At 44.6% G+C, this 13,918-nt stretch overlaps 2 protein-coding genes across 2 annotated transcripts; both read right to left on the bottom strand.

The window, feature by feature from the left end:
- Nucleotides 1–2,421: 2,421 nt before the first annotated feature.
- On the bottom strand, nucleotides 2,422–3,735 carry LOC139832057 (uncharacterized). The gene has a single exon (XM_071821486.1). It carries the CDS (start codon nucleotides 3,733–3,735, stop codon nucleotides 2,422–2,424), a length of 1,314 nt encoding a protein of 437 aa, XP_071677587.1.
- A 274-nt stretch (nucleotides 3,736–4,009) lies between these two features.
- On the bottom strand, nucleotides 4,010–13,460 carry LOC127348151 (anaphase-promoting complex subunit 7). Its single transcript, XM_051374245.2, has 18 exons — nucleotides 13,263–13,460; nucleotides 12,906–12,974; nucleotides 12,710–12,760; nucleotides 12,424–12,561; nucleotides 12,249–12,311; nucleotides 11,935–12,050; nucleotides 11,390–11,474; nucleotides 10,703–10,762; nucleotides 9,782–9,827; nucleotides 8,981–9,054; nucleotides 8,577–8,627; nucleotides 8,303–8,503; nucleotides 8,180–8,224; nucleotides 7,845–7,938; nucleotides 7,628–7,773; nucleotides 7,287–7,516; nucleotides 4,586–4,646; nucleotides 4,010–4,454 (listed from the first exon to the last, which is right to left on the bottom strand). Exons 1-18 carry the CDS (start codon nucleotides 13,329–13,331, stop codon nucleotides 4,371–4,373), a joined length of 1,683 nt encoding a protein of 560 aa, XP_051230205.1. The 5' UTR covers nucleotides 13,332–13,460; the 3' UTR covers nucleotides 4,010–4,370.
- Between the last annotated feature and the right edge of the window lie 458 nt (nucleotides 13,461–13,918).

Raw genomic sequence — 13,918 nt, 5'->3', positions numbered from 1 at the left:
CACAGAGATCATCCTTTAGATTTGAGGCAAAATGGCTTCATGAGAAGAATTTTCGAGAAGTTGTTGAGCAAGCTTGGGTTAGTGCAAACGAGGCAGTGGTTAATGGTGGTGTGCTTGACAAACTAGCGCATATGCATAAAGCTATTCACGAATGGGACAAATGTATTTTAAAACAGCCAAAGAAAAGAAGTCATAATGCCCAAATAAAGCTTGATAGAGCTATGAACGGGCCTCTGAATGATGAAAATGAGAAGATTGCAAAAGAGATGTCAGAACTTGTGGAGCTTCTGTTAGAACAGGAAGAAATGCACTGGTTTCGGCATTCCCAGGCCAACTGGTTATTGCAGGGTGATAGAAACACTATGTTTTTCCACCAATATGCTACTACCCGGAGGAAGAATTTTTTTATTAAGTGGTTGAAGGATGCTAATAATGATTGGGTTGAAGGTACGAAGATGATCAAACCCTTGGTCTTTGATTATTTCTCTAATCTATTTACCTCCGAAGTACAAGTGACAGATCCTGTTGTTTTGGACATTATTCAACCCAAGGTAACACATGATATGAATGACCGACTGATGACACCTTTCTCTGGTGATGATGTTAGAAGAGTTGCATTAAGTATTGGCGATTTTAAAGCTCCTGGTACTGATGGTCTCCATGCCGTGTTTTATAAGAAATTTTGGAATCTTTGTGGTGATCAAATAACTACTGAGGTATTGCACAAAGCTTATGATAGGGTGGAGTGGATTTTTCTTGAGAGTATGATGAGGAAACTTGGCTTTTCTGAAGGGTGGATAACAATGATGATGGCTTGTGTTCGATCTGTGAAGTATCAAGTGAGGTTTAACTCAGAGGAAACTGAGGCATTTTTACCTACAAGGGGTCTCTGTCAGGGCGATCCCCTCTCTCCATATTCTTGCAGGCATGGTTACTTTCAAGAGAGACTATATTTGGAGGGTAGGTAATAGAGAGAAAATCAATATTTATAATGACCTTTGGATACCCTCTAGTCCTGATAGGAAAATAATATCACCACGTGGAGGGGAATGCTACTTTTGTTTCTGAATTGATCACAGAGTCGGGTGCATGGAATGAGGGAAACTGAATGGTCTTTTTAATATGGTGGATGTTAATAGAATTCTTGAAATACCATTGAACAATCAGGGCTTTGATGTCCTGGAACTATTCTACAAGCGGCCAATACCTTGTTCGGTCGGGGTACTACTTGCAGTGGCGACATCAATTTGGGCCAAATGCTTCGCAGCTCGCTATCCTGGGTTTAGCTGTAAGTAATCCTGTCTGGCAAATTATTTGGAAATTAAAGGTTCCGAATAAAGTAAAAATATTTATATGGAGAGCATTGCATGGTATAATTCCTCTCAAAGCTATCTTAGCTAACCGACATGTGGGAACAGATGGGGGCTGCCCTATTTGCAACATTGCAGCCTTAGACATGCTTCACATGATTTTCAAGTGCCTATGGCTAAGGATCTTTGGGAATCTTTAAGCTTAACCCAAGTCATTTAATGATGCGATGGATGACCGTTCTGGTTCTGTGGTTTTGGAAACCTTGTTTAGGCAAGATGTTGTGGCTTTTCAAGGCTTTAATGTTGGTTTAAAAGAGGTTATCGCTGTTGGAGCATGGTACATATGGTGGATCCGTCATCAATTGACACATAATGAGCCAGTCCCTCCACTATTCAAATGTAAGATTTCTATTCCGTCGATTGCAGCGAATTCAGCAGAGATCTTCTCTAAGCCGACTACCGCAAAAGATAAGTGGATGAAATCGGAACCTAGAACTCTGAAGGTTAATGTCGATGGCTCGTTTCACCCTGACTCCCGTGCAGGATCGACTGGAGCAATTATGAGAGATTTTGAAGGTAAATTTGTTGCAGCTGCCTCTTCTTATTTGGCAAATATTGATTCTGCAGCCATTGCGGAAGCTTATGCAATGAGGGAGGGGCTTAAACTTGCCAATTTGATGGGTTGCAATAATATTGTTATGGAATCAGATTCTTTGGAAACTGTTGAAGCTTGTATTGGTGAAACTACATGGTGAACTACGTCATCGGCTATATATGCTGATTGTGTCGACTATGCTGTAAATATTGGGAATGTCCATTATCGGTTTTGCCATAGAGAAGCAGTTGCTCATGAGCTAGCTAGAGAGTGTTTTTAAAATAAAGTGAATTGTAATTGGGTCGATGAATCCCTAGCTTTATTCTAGCTAAACTCATCCACGATGTAACGGTGATATGATTGAAAGGCGACAAATTTCTTACGCACTCTTCTCCTTATCAGGGTACATAAGGGGACGGGAAGGTTTTTAATGAGGCGACTTTCTATCCTAATATAATGGTTTTAAATTTCAAAAAAAAAGCAGGGATTGATCGATGGCTCTACAAAAAGATCAGTTCACGGGATGGAAGGCGTGATCCACGCCGGCGGCGGGTAGAAGCTTCGCTGCTCCTTCCCGAGCGCCTCCATCTTCTTCAGCGTGCCGTCCTTGAGACTGTACACCCCGACGGCCCCTTGATCAGAGCCATCCCGACTGCTGCTGTACAAGTAGGAGTCCTTCCGCGCTTCCAAGGCCCCGAGCTCGTCGCCGGTATAGTACACGCATCCGGCCTCGATCTGCGGGCGCCCGGTCGTCGGCACGCACAGCGAGTTGTTCATCCCCACGAATACCGCGAGGTCGCCGATGTCCCTCGTCTCCTTCCACTGCCCGTCGTCACCAAGGACATGCACTTTGAAGGACCACGCCCAGCTGCGACGGCCCTGCTCGGGATAGTACTTGATCACCACCATCAGCCGCCCGCCCGGCGCTGCCGCGAGGTACTTGCGGCACGACGGCTCTCCGTGTTCCTTCTTGTGCTCTTCGACGGCCAGCCTTGGTGCCACGGCCGTGCTGGTGTACGCGCCGGAGACGGCGTCGCGCTCCCACGCCTCCACGAGGCCCGTGTAGGAGACGGAGTAGAACTGGCCGTCGTGGTGGATAGCGTCCTCGACGCCGTCCGGCGAGCGGGCCAGCCTCCAGACGGGGTCCTCCGACGAGGCGAAGGCCGGGGCGCCCAGCTCTCGCCTCCAGAGCAGCATCGCGGCGTAGGCGCCCGGGCGCCGGGACGACGACGACGACGAGAGCACCACCTTGCGGTAGAACCGCGTGCGCATCAGGCTGTTGTCCCACGTGTGCGTGTTGACCCAGCAGTGGTCGAACGGCGGCCCGTGGCCGTACCTGATGGTCAGGAAGGGCTCCATCACCAGGGAGAAGTGGTGGTACTTGGCGCTGGGCAGGAACACGCCCGTGGTGGCGATGTGCGGGAGCTCGTGCTGCTCGCCGGTCGCCGGGTTGACGAGGTAGATCTGGCCCCGGGCGTCGGCCGTGGCGAGCCACCCGCGGGCGGAGCCGACGATTACGTGGTCGCGCAGCGCGGGCGCCGGGGCGGGCACGGTGGCGCCGCGCCGGTCGGCGATGGAGAAGAGCTCGACGGTCTCCGGCGTGTTGCGGGGGAAGACGAGCCACGGCGCGTGAGGCTTGAACAGGTCGTCGTCGCAGGACGAGGTGAAGACGGCGGCGAAGGCCACGCGGTCCAGGAAGCCCAGCCGGTCGTGGATGTTCGACAGCAGGTCAGGGATCAGGCTGGGGCATGGCCTGGGAGCCTCGCCGTTAATCTTGGGAGCGTCGTCTCTTTTCCTAACGGCGGCGGTGGCGCCCTTGCTTCTCCCCATTGGCACGTATAACTTGTCCCGCGGATCGATCCGGTGGAGACGGTGCCTAGTGCTGAGGTTGTTCAGTCGGCTCATATATATATGGAGGCAGATACCGCCTCACAAGGTCTGTACGTGTTTGAATCGGAGATGAACCTGTCTTAATCATGGGAACTAAGACTTTCGAAATCGTTCAATTTTTATTAGTTCCAAACAATCACAGGGGAGGGGGTAGTCAAAGAGACTTACCGGTAACTCCTCTTGGACCAGAAGCAATTCCCATCGATCATTCAAATCATAAGCACAAGGTGTTATCTTGTTAGCAAGCACTCACGGAGCTCACAATATTCCGTTCCATGACGAACAGGGTTTGCAGAACAACACCAGGTCACCTCCTATCCTAGCCAGTTTTCCTAGAGTACACCAGATCACATCCTATCCTAGCCAGTTTTCATAGAGTACATTGCACAAACATCCTGAGACCCACACACTACATCGGCACACGGCGTTGCGCCGCGCAATCCACCCTTCAAACCTCCATCCGCACCCCATAGAGCCCAGCGTGCTGCCTTCCATCAGCGTTGTCACATTACAGCTTCGGCATTCGCTGTACATTTGGTGTTCAGATATGTGACGTTGTTTTGAACCCATGGTCCCTACAGCAGCTCGGCGTCATCCTGGTCACCATCATCCTCGGCTTCGTTCTCGTCCTCGTCTTCGGGCGCATCCGGGTCTATTCCCTGCAAAGCAAAGGGGAACCAGAGCAATCAGCACTTCTTAACTTACGGCGGAGCCAGTCTAGAGGGAAACCAGAACATGACAGAAGTTCATCAATGTTAGGGGGGAGCTTTCGGTTGTGACATGCATATACCTTCATTTGCTTCTCCAACCGCTCCAATCCTTTCTTGGCAGCTTCATTGTACGGGTTTATCCTGCAAAAGAGAGTTATTTTTTCTTTGAACTTGGAACAAGGATAAAATAGCAGGAATGCCAAGAAGAGATTTCTTTAACAAAGCTTCTCGAAGTGAATGAACTACACGGCAGGCTACTACCAGGGACTTTCATATCTCTACCTAGGTCAAGATGCACTAATGGGAACACAAATTGATAACTAAAGCACACGCATTTGTAAAGACTAGGAAACAGGCCCGCGCGTTGCGGTGGATTGAATTTTATTACTCCGTAAATATTATTTTACAGAAATGCAGCTACTATCGAGAATATTTGAGATTATGTTTCTATTAATATTTAATAGTCTAACACTCTTCATATAAATCTCGGTAACCCAAATTGCTTTTTAGCTAGTCTTCAATTTTAGGAGGAAACATGTCCGTGCGTTGCAACCGGACAGAAAAATATGTTTTGCAATGGTTGCCGAGTGTTGGCCGCATGGAGGTGATAATGCCACCATGATGACAAGCTCATACTCCATGTAGGTACCTCCATCTCTCGTCAGCTGATGAAGTGGATGTAGCCTTTTTGCGCTTGTGGTCATGCACCATCCATCCGACCTCCTCATCTGGTTGTTGAACACGGTTCTTGATTGTTGCATGTGGGGTCTTGATGAACATCCCGTTTTGAATGGAATGATTGAAGTTTGCGCAGTCCTCATCGATGACTAATATTATTATATTATTTGGTATAGATTCTTTACTTCTTAATTTGCAACAAAAAACAAGTAGCTTCGCAAAAACTTGCACATTACAAATCATCATAAATTTAAAACTGGAAATTAAAAGCAAATTAAAGATGAGCTAGATTTTAGCGAACTAAATATATGAGCTAGATTTTAGAAACTACAAATTAAAGGAAATTAATGATGCACTAAAAATACAATTTTGCAAATACATAAACAACTCCAGCTAGCTATCTCCGGTCAATATTATTTCCCACACACAAAGCAGCACGCCTCCAGGCTAGCTAGCGCTTGCCGCATCCCAGGCACAATCTGTGTGCAGACACTCCAGCATGAAGCCATGAACAGCAACCCAGGTAAATAGCACGCACGACAAATCTTTTTCTTTTCGTTCCCGACCACTTCCTTCAGGCAAGAGCAAGATTTTTTTTCGAAATTCCCATCTCATCCAATCCTTCCCTAGAATTGCCATCTTAACCTCTGGCAATGGATCACCACGCCACGGCTGGAACCGCACCCTATGTTTGGATTCTGCTTCCTCCGTACTGGATGCCGATGCGTCCCCCGAGTTCGGCATGGCTTTCTTCGATCTCCACCGCTTCGGCGGCGAGGACCCCGAGCGTAGTGGCTCCTGGCATTGCTGCTAGGCCTTAGCGACGAGTTTACGTCCGTGGCTCGCTAGCCTCGTCGCCGGAGCCTGCATCATGGTCATGGGCGACTTCATGTCCGGCGTCTCAGCTAGATGCTTTCTCTATGTCGATTTCCATCAGTGCGACCAGTCAAAGCACACAGCAGGATCCCCAATCCCAACTTCCAAGCAGCAGGAGGCGCGGAACCAGGTGAGCGTTGCAACCTTGAGTCCACACTCCACGAGACCGGGATGGCAGCCTCACCCCACTGCAGCGATTTTCTTCTCCCTGAGCGTAGCTTGCTTTACCCTCTCCCTCCGGCACGGCCTGCTGCTTGTGTGTCTCGGTCCCGGCGAGGCATCCCATTGGGTCGGCACGGCGCGATGGGTGCTGTTTCATGCCAAGGAGTTGTGCGAGCATTGTTTCTTGCCCGGGAGATGTGCAAGCGTCGGGCTTGAGATCGACTCGATCCAGCGTTTCTCGTCGGTAGGGAACGAAACCAGCGGGGTTATTTTGACCCTGCTTGGATGAGTCTGATGCAATGCAGGACAATCTATTGCCCTCATATTTTAAAACTCAGAAAATCAAAAAGAGAAGCACTCGGTTTAGGTCGGGATCTGGATAGAAGCATTCCTCGCGACTTAGGAAACATGAGATGTGCAAAACCAGGACGTACCAGCGACGAACAAGCAAAAAGAAAATCCAATCGGTATATGACTTACGGGTGGCATGGTGGGTAATTTTATGTCAACTTTGAGGGTAGTTTTCATAACGTACCAAACCAACACTTTTCCATTTATTATTAGGTAAAAGATGCAGTTCCATTTACAGCTCGGGTAGCTTTTCAGTAGCCGGCTGCTGGATCTGCCTTCCATGGCTAAAAGGGATGGAAACTAATGGAGTCGTTAGACATGGCAAAACATCTACATAAAATATCTATACGACAGAATTCCCTGGGCTCAATTAACACTATTTAATTAAGACGCATTACTAAATCTAAAACTAGGATAAAATCTTCTAAAAGGACAAAAGGAATAACCAAAAAATCCTAAACACATTTTGCACATACTAATCGTGCAGTTACTCACATTCAATCAAGCAAGTCTGGTGTCCTACAGTCCCAATAGACCCTTTTAGAGATAGCACACGGCCCATAGGTGACACGTAAAGACAATGCCTCTGGCAAGAGAAATGCTCTGGATATGATTGAGATGCAGGGCAAGTACATGATTTCAATATGAAGCCTTCCTACAATTTAGCATAGCTGTTACACACTTACACAGTTTCAACTCCAAGGGGAAGTGTACCTTAGTGCAGCTTGATAGTGGGAGAGTGCATCAGAGAGCAGATTTGTCGCCGCGAATACTTGAGCCAACTTGATATGTAGAGAATCATCTGCCCATTGCCTTAGATATCTTTCAAGCAACAAAACTGCTTCCTTATTCCGTCCTTCAGCAATATGCAAATCAGCCAGTGCCAATGCTGCTCCAAGAAATCCAGGTTCGAGACGAATGGCAGATTCATAGAACTTTCTTGCCTGGAAATACGTATATACGCAACAAAATGAATAGCTTGCTAAAGGGCGCAATAACAGGGGAATGTATACAAAATAAGATCATAAGAGAAACAAAGGCTTTTGGTAGTTTACCTTCTCTCTTCCACTGGAACTTATAGCATGCACATCACCAACTAACTTAAGGGCTTTCGCAGACTGATGCATAACCTTCATTGCTTCACGTGCAGTGAATAAGGCATCTTTACATTTAGAAAGTGCTAGATAAGCACGCACCAAACCTGAGAATATACTTATATTAGGCTGCCTGCAGGATTTGAATAAGCAACCAGAAGTATCTATTTGTAACAACCTTGATATGAGCGAAGATCCGCCCTTAGCTCCTGAGCTGCCCTGAAGTCTGTTACTGCCAGATCTGGCCGATTTGATGAAAGATGCAAATTGCCCTAAAGAACAGTAAGCAAACATTAAGCCTGACATATGGATAAAGAAGAAAAACAAACATAGGATCCTAAAGCTATACACAAATTTTTGAAGTAAATACATCAAGAGTCGCAACAGGTTTGGTGTAAACCACCCGAATATGCTTATGTACTCCGTTGAAAAACATTTCCATAATACTGCAATGCAAGAGGACAGCAGTACAAAAATAAACTATGTTGTATGGACAACGCTTTGTGGTATTACCTTCATAATATAGCCAGTTATATGCCTATCATCAACTCGGAGGCTCTGTAAAATGTAAAACAGTGCAACAAACATTAAATGGAAGGGCAGCTTCCATAAACCATATCTATAAAAGGGTATTACCTTTTCAGCATATGTCAAAGCTTTTCTTTCCTCTTTTCTTTCCCAAAATGCTGCCAGAGCAACACATGTTTCTGGTCTTGCAGGATCAATATGCAGCATATCATGTACCAACTTGTTTAGCCTAGTGTAGTCCGATTTAAATTTTAGGAGAATTGCATACTCATCCATATATGTCATAATGTTTGGATCAATTAACCGAGCCTGCAAAGCATGTACTGTTTCAGATACATATATTTCGTTAGAAGGAATTCGAAGCCTATACTTGTCCATTTACCTTCTCAAAATTCATGATTGCTTCATCATTCTTGCCTATGATGGTTTCAACCTGGATATAAGAAGTGCAGAAATCAGGATCGCGAATTGGAGAAAGGTAATCAAATTCACAAACCAACAAAAAGTTTTTTTTTTTACACCTTCACCGTAGGGGAATCACCTACGGTGTAATTTTTTTACATATATATAGGAGAAACAAAGTACAAACAAAAAGTGCGATGATGAACTATGTACTTCACAGGTTCTTCAGATACAGAAGTAAACAGCAGCACCAAACTTACAAAAATCAAGAAATAAATGAACAAACGGACATGTTATAAGAGATAAGAACTTGATGCTTCTATTTAATATGCAACAATATATGTGGGACCACAACAATGGGAAACTTGAAGAAAAGAGGTAGACCTTTGCAATTTCCAGCAAGATGTGCACATTATTAGGGAATCGTTGCAATAGTTCCACGTATATATCAAGGCCACCTATAAAAAGTAAACAATAGTAAGCTTATTTATCATGATGAAGAGCATTCCAGTATCACAGTTAAATGTTGCAAAATTATGTCTGAAAGATTATAGAAGCTGAAGCTTTGAAGCGTTGAGCAAGCTATGCTAAGCAGACAGTCTAGTACCAAATTAAGACACGGGATAGAACTGCATCCACATCGTCTTAAAAAAACAGACTGGTGAGTGAACTGGTCAAACGACTGGTTCACCGGTCCGGCTCAACCGGTTCGAGAGCCACAAAAAACCGCCATATCTAATTAATATCAAAGCTAATTTCGAGAAAAGTTGACCTCAAATCATACTCCTATATATAGAATGTACTTCAGTAGTAGTATATTGCAAAAATAACATAGCCCAGGTGGTATTAGGCCTTGACAGAAAGTAGCTGAGCCTGCGTGTCAGTCGGAGGTTCGATTCCTGCACAGCGCACCTTGTTTGTGTCACATTTTTCCAGTTTTTTGCTACTGCGATATTTGCCTCTTACAAACCAGACAACACGCTGGTTCTGGTTTTTACCAGTCTGGTCCGGTGTTTTAAACAATGACTACATGGTGCTATATTATTTACATGGGACCATTGAAGATTTAACTACTACTGGCTAATATCCTTTGTAACCCTGTGATTCCTTCATCATTTCAAAAAAAAATACGAAGCACATCTTATGCGCATCAAATGAAATTCAAAAAAGAAAACATTGCAATACCTTTATAATCATGTGAAGCAATGCAACACTGCGCCTCTACATACCTCTGTTAAGAAGACAATAAGTAAACTTTGTTGAGCAAATCAATGACAAGAACAAGATGTATGATCAAATATTTGCCTGAAAGAGAAATAAAGTTTGTAATGAACCAATACCAAATCATGTCGCTCAGGACTGCAATAAGAAATGGACTGTAACTTCGGAAAAAATAATATGGATCCTTTGGTAAACTTTTAAATATCCAATTTAAAAGTACTGGTTGCCCTTGTGAACCAGGGCGTGCCTGGATGGCTAGCACATGCTGAAACGTCCTCGCCCGCCCGTGCTCGAGCCTCCGCACTCGCAATGGGTCATACACACCCATTTCCTCTATCAAAAACAGGGCTGAGGGTTTCTTCCGCTTATGGCCAATCTTTTTTTTAAGTACTGTTTGACCTTGATCTCCAGGAACCAGATCATGGTGTATGCTTACTTTTTTCATTCAGTAATAATTTATCAGCTTGCATTAATGGTGGTACAGAAAACAGCACAAGCGCATGTTTCCTTTTGTTGTGCCAATGGTGGCTTATTATTCAGAATCAAAAGAAGGCCAAAGTAGTGTTTCAATTTAGTAAGTCCTATGGCATTTATACCATGCTGCTTCAACTTTCAATCATCAATGTACTAAGGAAATCTAACATAAGAAAGCAAGTACCTATGTAGTTACTTACGGTATACAATATAAAACGCCACATACTGTGCAACCTTAACAGCTGTCAAAATGTATTAATTCCAATATATACCATCTTTACAATTGGTGCCATGCCTCAAATGGTTATGTTTGAAACATGTTATGATATCCTCCAAAAACATCAGCCTTCCAACATGTAACATCCTGCCTATCCGTAACAGACTAACAGGATTGCAGCATAGTTCACTTACATTCCACCAACGTTGTGCATCTACAAAATCACCTGGTGGCTTGCCTCCTCTATTTGGTGCCTACAGAGACACACAATAATCATTTCAAGTTGTCCGCTACATAAGTTTCAGCAGCTAATGATTGAAAATATGAGTACAACTTAAGGGTACACTAAATGCTCATTTTCCTGCATAGTTCACATATGCAGGGCTCACTTCTCATACATTTATATCCATCAACAACTTGGAGCTTATATACAGAGAAGAAATGCAAAAAAAAGTGGGTAAGTTTTGGTGGGATGATGGTCATGTAAGTATGTAACTATGTCTAATTATAAAGGTAAATAACGTATGCAGCTCAGACATATCATTCAGCAATCCATAAACAGGATACAACTAGTTGAACTAACAGACTGCAAATGGGCATTTGTTGCAGTGTGCACCCTCCATATAAACATTTGAACACCTTTCTTGTATAAAATGTGGAGAAATAGCTCTTTGCTGTATAGTAAAGCAAACAATCACCTGTCAATTTTTGTAGCTAACTATATTAACATGCAAAGAATCACCAGTATCTGATTGCAAACATGATCCGCAACGAGGAAAGTTAGCATAATTGGCATTAATCTGTTCTCACTAAAATTAGACTATATTCATCTTGAGAAACCATGCTTCCTTTCCAGATTATAAACTAAAGCAGACACTTACTTGAAGAAACAACAAAGAAAACTCCTTTGAAGAAAGCCCCATTTCAGCCAAAGCTGCAATAGCCTCAAATACATAAGGGCATTGCCTAGCAGAACATAAAGATGTAGAAAGTAACTTGTCAAAATACATCGCCAAGGAGTAAAAATATGACAAGATATTCATAGAGGAGAAATACTAGGTGGTTGCCATATTGAAGTGTAGAAAACTAATTGTTAGGATAGAACAGAAAAAATCAATATCAATTTATGACTATGAACTTGTCTGCCTGATTAATAAGTAATAAAACTAGCATAGGACAATGACACTTTAAAGTAACACTTTGACCACAAATGTTTAAATAATATGTTTCTAAAACAAATATAAATATATTTCATGACAAATCTAGTGATATCAATTCGCTATTGTCCATGTTGATAATTTATGCATAATGATGGTCAAAGCTAAAAAATAAATGACCCACTGAAACTCTAAAACTGCTTATATTATAAAGACTATGTAGTTATAGAATCCATGATCATAGAAGAAAATCCTTTGGTATGTTGTACCTCAAACACTCTTTATAACATATGGCCGAAGCACGGTTATTTCTGGAAATCCTATACAGCTTGCCTAACATCAGATTCATTTTTAGACTTCTCACTTTAGAAGGAATCCCTTCCATCTGCAGAAAAAATGCAGAACAAACCATACATCATTTGTCCTTGTCACTGCCAGAAGAAGCAAACACATCTGCATTCATACTGCCCTACATATAGTATTTTAAAGGATCCATGTTTCCGGATATCGACGAACATTTAAGGGGTAAAAAAATGTTTGCTAAATTTAAGAAGTAATAACGGCGAGAAAGTAAAACAGAAACCTCTTGTAGTGCTTCACGATACTCATGTAGAGCAGAATGGCAAAGAGCTATTTTAGACTTCACCTACGAGAGTAGAGCAGAAACTGAGTTGAGTTATTTGGTAGAGGTAAAGGTTTATAGAATAATAAAATACCAAAGCAAGAAACATCAGAGTGGCCTGTTGAGCTGCTCACACCTCATTCTCATTGAAGGGCGTTGCATTTGAAGAATTTGGAGAAGGTGAGCGGCCTGTAGTGGAAACTGAGATTCTGGTGGAACTTGCTGCTTGTTTAGGGATACTTTTGCTACACTGCATAGCTTGCTTGTAGGCACCCTGTAATGATCAAAAAAGGGGGGAATAAGAAACTAAGATTTTCAACATGAAGCACTTCGTTGCCATTGCCATTGCATATGCTCAGTCTAAACTTCACAAATGCATGCTAACAAATTTCTAATCGACAGTGGTTTCTCTGAAATATTACCAGCGCCCTCCGAAATTCCTTCTCCCCGTACAACGCATCACCATGCAGGACCTGCAGCACAGCAGGGCAACATTTCAGCCACGAGATGTGCGCCATTTAGGCAAGCGGGAAATGGGCTTTCGGCCGTGCCCGCATTTTGTAGGAGCAGGACCGAACTAGCATCAACTTCCCCTACCGAGCTACACGAGGCACTTACCAAGCTTTCCGCCTTGGCGGATACGCTGGCCTCATTACTTGCGCCGCCCGAAGAAACGAGAAAGCAGCCCTGCAAGACACGAAGCAGTATTACCCACCCAGAAAACCTCTGTACAGATGGAACATCTGGCGAGCAGTAGTTCAGGCCCCATTTCTGCTTTTGCTACTCAGGTAAGGCCCCCCTTCTGGGAACGCGAGATTTTCCTTCAAATCCTAACCCAGCGAGGCTGCTCGCTCCGTCGCTCAACCACCCAGTCACCGACGAGCAGTCCGCGCGGACGCGCCACGGGAAACGGATCCGTGGGCAAAACCCTAGCGATTTGGAGTGGGGAGGGGAAGGGGTAGAGGGGTTACGCACGAGTGTCTGGGCGGAGTCGAAGAGGCCGGCGTCGAGGAGGGCCGCCATCGAGTCCCGCGCCGCCTCCATCTCCGGCGGTCCGATCCCTCTCCGCGAGGGTTTGTCCTGCCGAGGGAATTTTGAACTGGGATTTTGCCCCGAGGGACGAAAGTGGCCACTGCTTTCCCTCTCTGCTCAGCGGAGTGACGGCGACAGAGAGAGAATAAGGGGGTTTTGGGATGGGCTCTACGAGGGCCGATGCGGCCCACATTAGCCCAGCTTATAGAAATTTAATTTGATCCTGGTATAATCGCTTCGGTCGATTAGTACCACACTGCTAACCGATTATGGGTGACACCGGGTTATATGCATGCCGATCGTCCGATGCATCGGCCGGGCGTGGTGGTTCACGCTAGGGCCTAGTTCACGCCTATGACTCCAGCTTCGGAGGGCCAGAGTTGGCATCTCTTGGGGATGCGGTCGGGGGCGTATGGGCACACACAACCAAGCAAAGCCTAGTGAGTCCATCTTATCTCTCCCAAGAGACTTGTAAGGAAAATCACGCGTGTCGGGTGAACAATTGTCTAAATGGATGTTGTTGTGCATTGTGGGGGTACTCTCCCGGCCGTAACCCCTATTGTACACGCGGAATGGCCTCCCGTTTGAAAAAATTGGTG

The sequence above is a fragment of the Lolium perenne genome, chromosome 1 (genome assembly GCF_019359855.2).
Source record: "Lolium perenne isolate Kyuss_39 chromosome 1, Kyuss_2.0, whole genome shotgun sequence".
In the NCBI taxonomy this organism is placed as follows: domain Eukaryota; kingdom Viridiplantae; phylum Streptophyta; class Magnoliopsida; order Poales; family Poaceae; genus Lolium; species Lolium perenne.
This window is presented reverse-complemented; position numbering and strand designations above follow the sequence as displayed.

Excerpts from the sequence above, each read along its gene's own strand:
- LOC139832057 (XM_071821486.1), bottom strand. The coding sequence starts at position 3,735 with ATGGGGAGAAGCAAGGGCGCCACCGCCGCCGTTAGGAAAAGAGACGAC.
- LOC127348151 (XM_051374245.2), bottom strand. The coding sequence starts at position 13,331 with ATGGAGGCGGCGCGGGACTCGATGGCGGCCCTCCTCGACGCCGGCCTC. Across the intron at positions 8,628-8,980 it reads TCTTGCTGGAAATTGCAAAG|GTTGAAACCATCATAGGCAA; the intron begins GTCTACCTCTTT and ends TCTTATATCCAG. Across the intron at positions 8,504-8,576 it reads CAATCATGAATTTTGAGAAG|GCTCGGTTAATTGATCCAAA; the intron begins GTAAATGGACAA and ends CATGCTTTGCAG.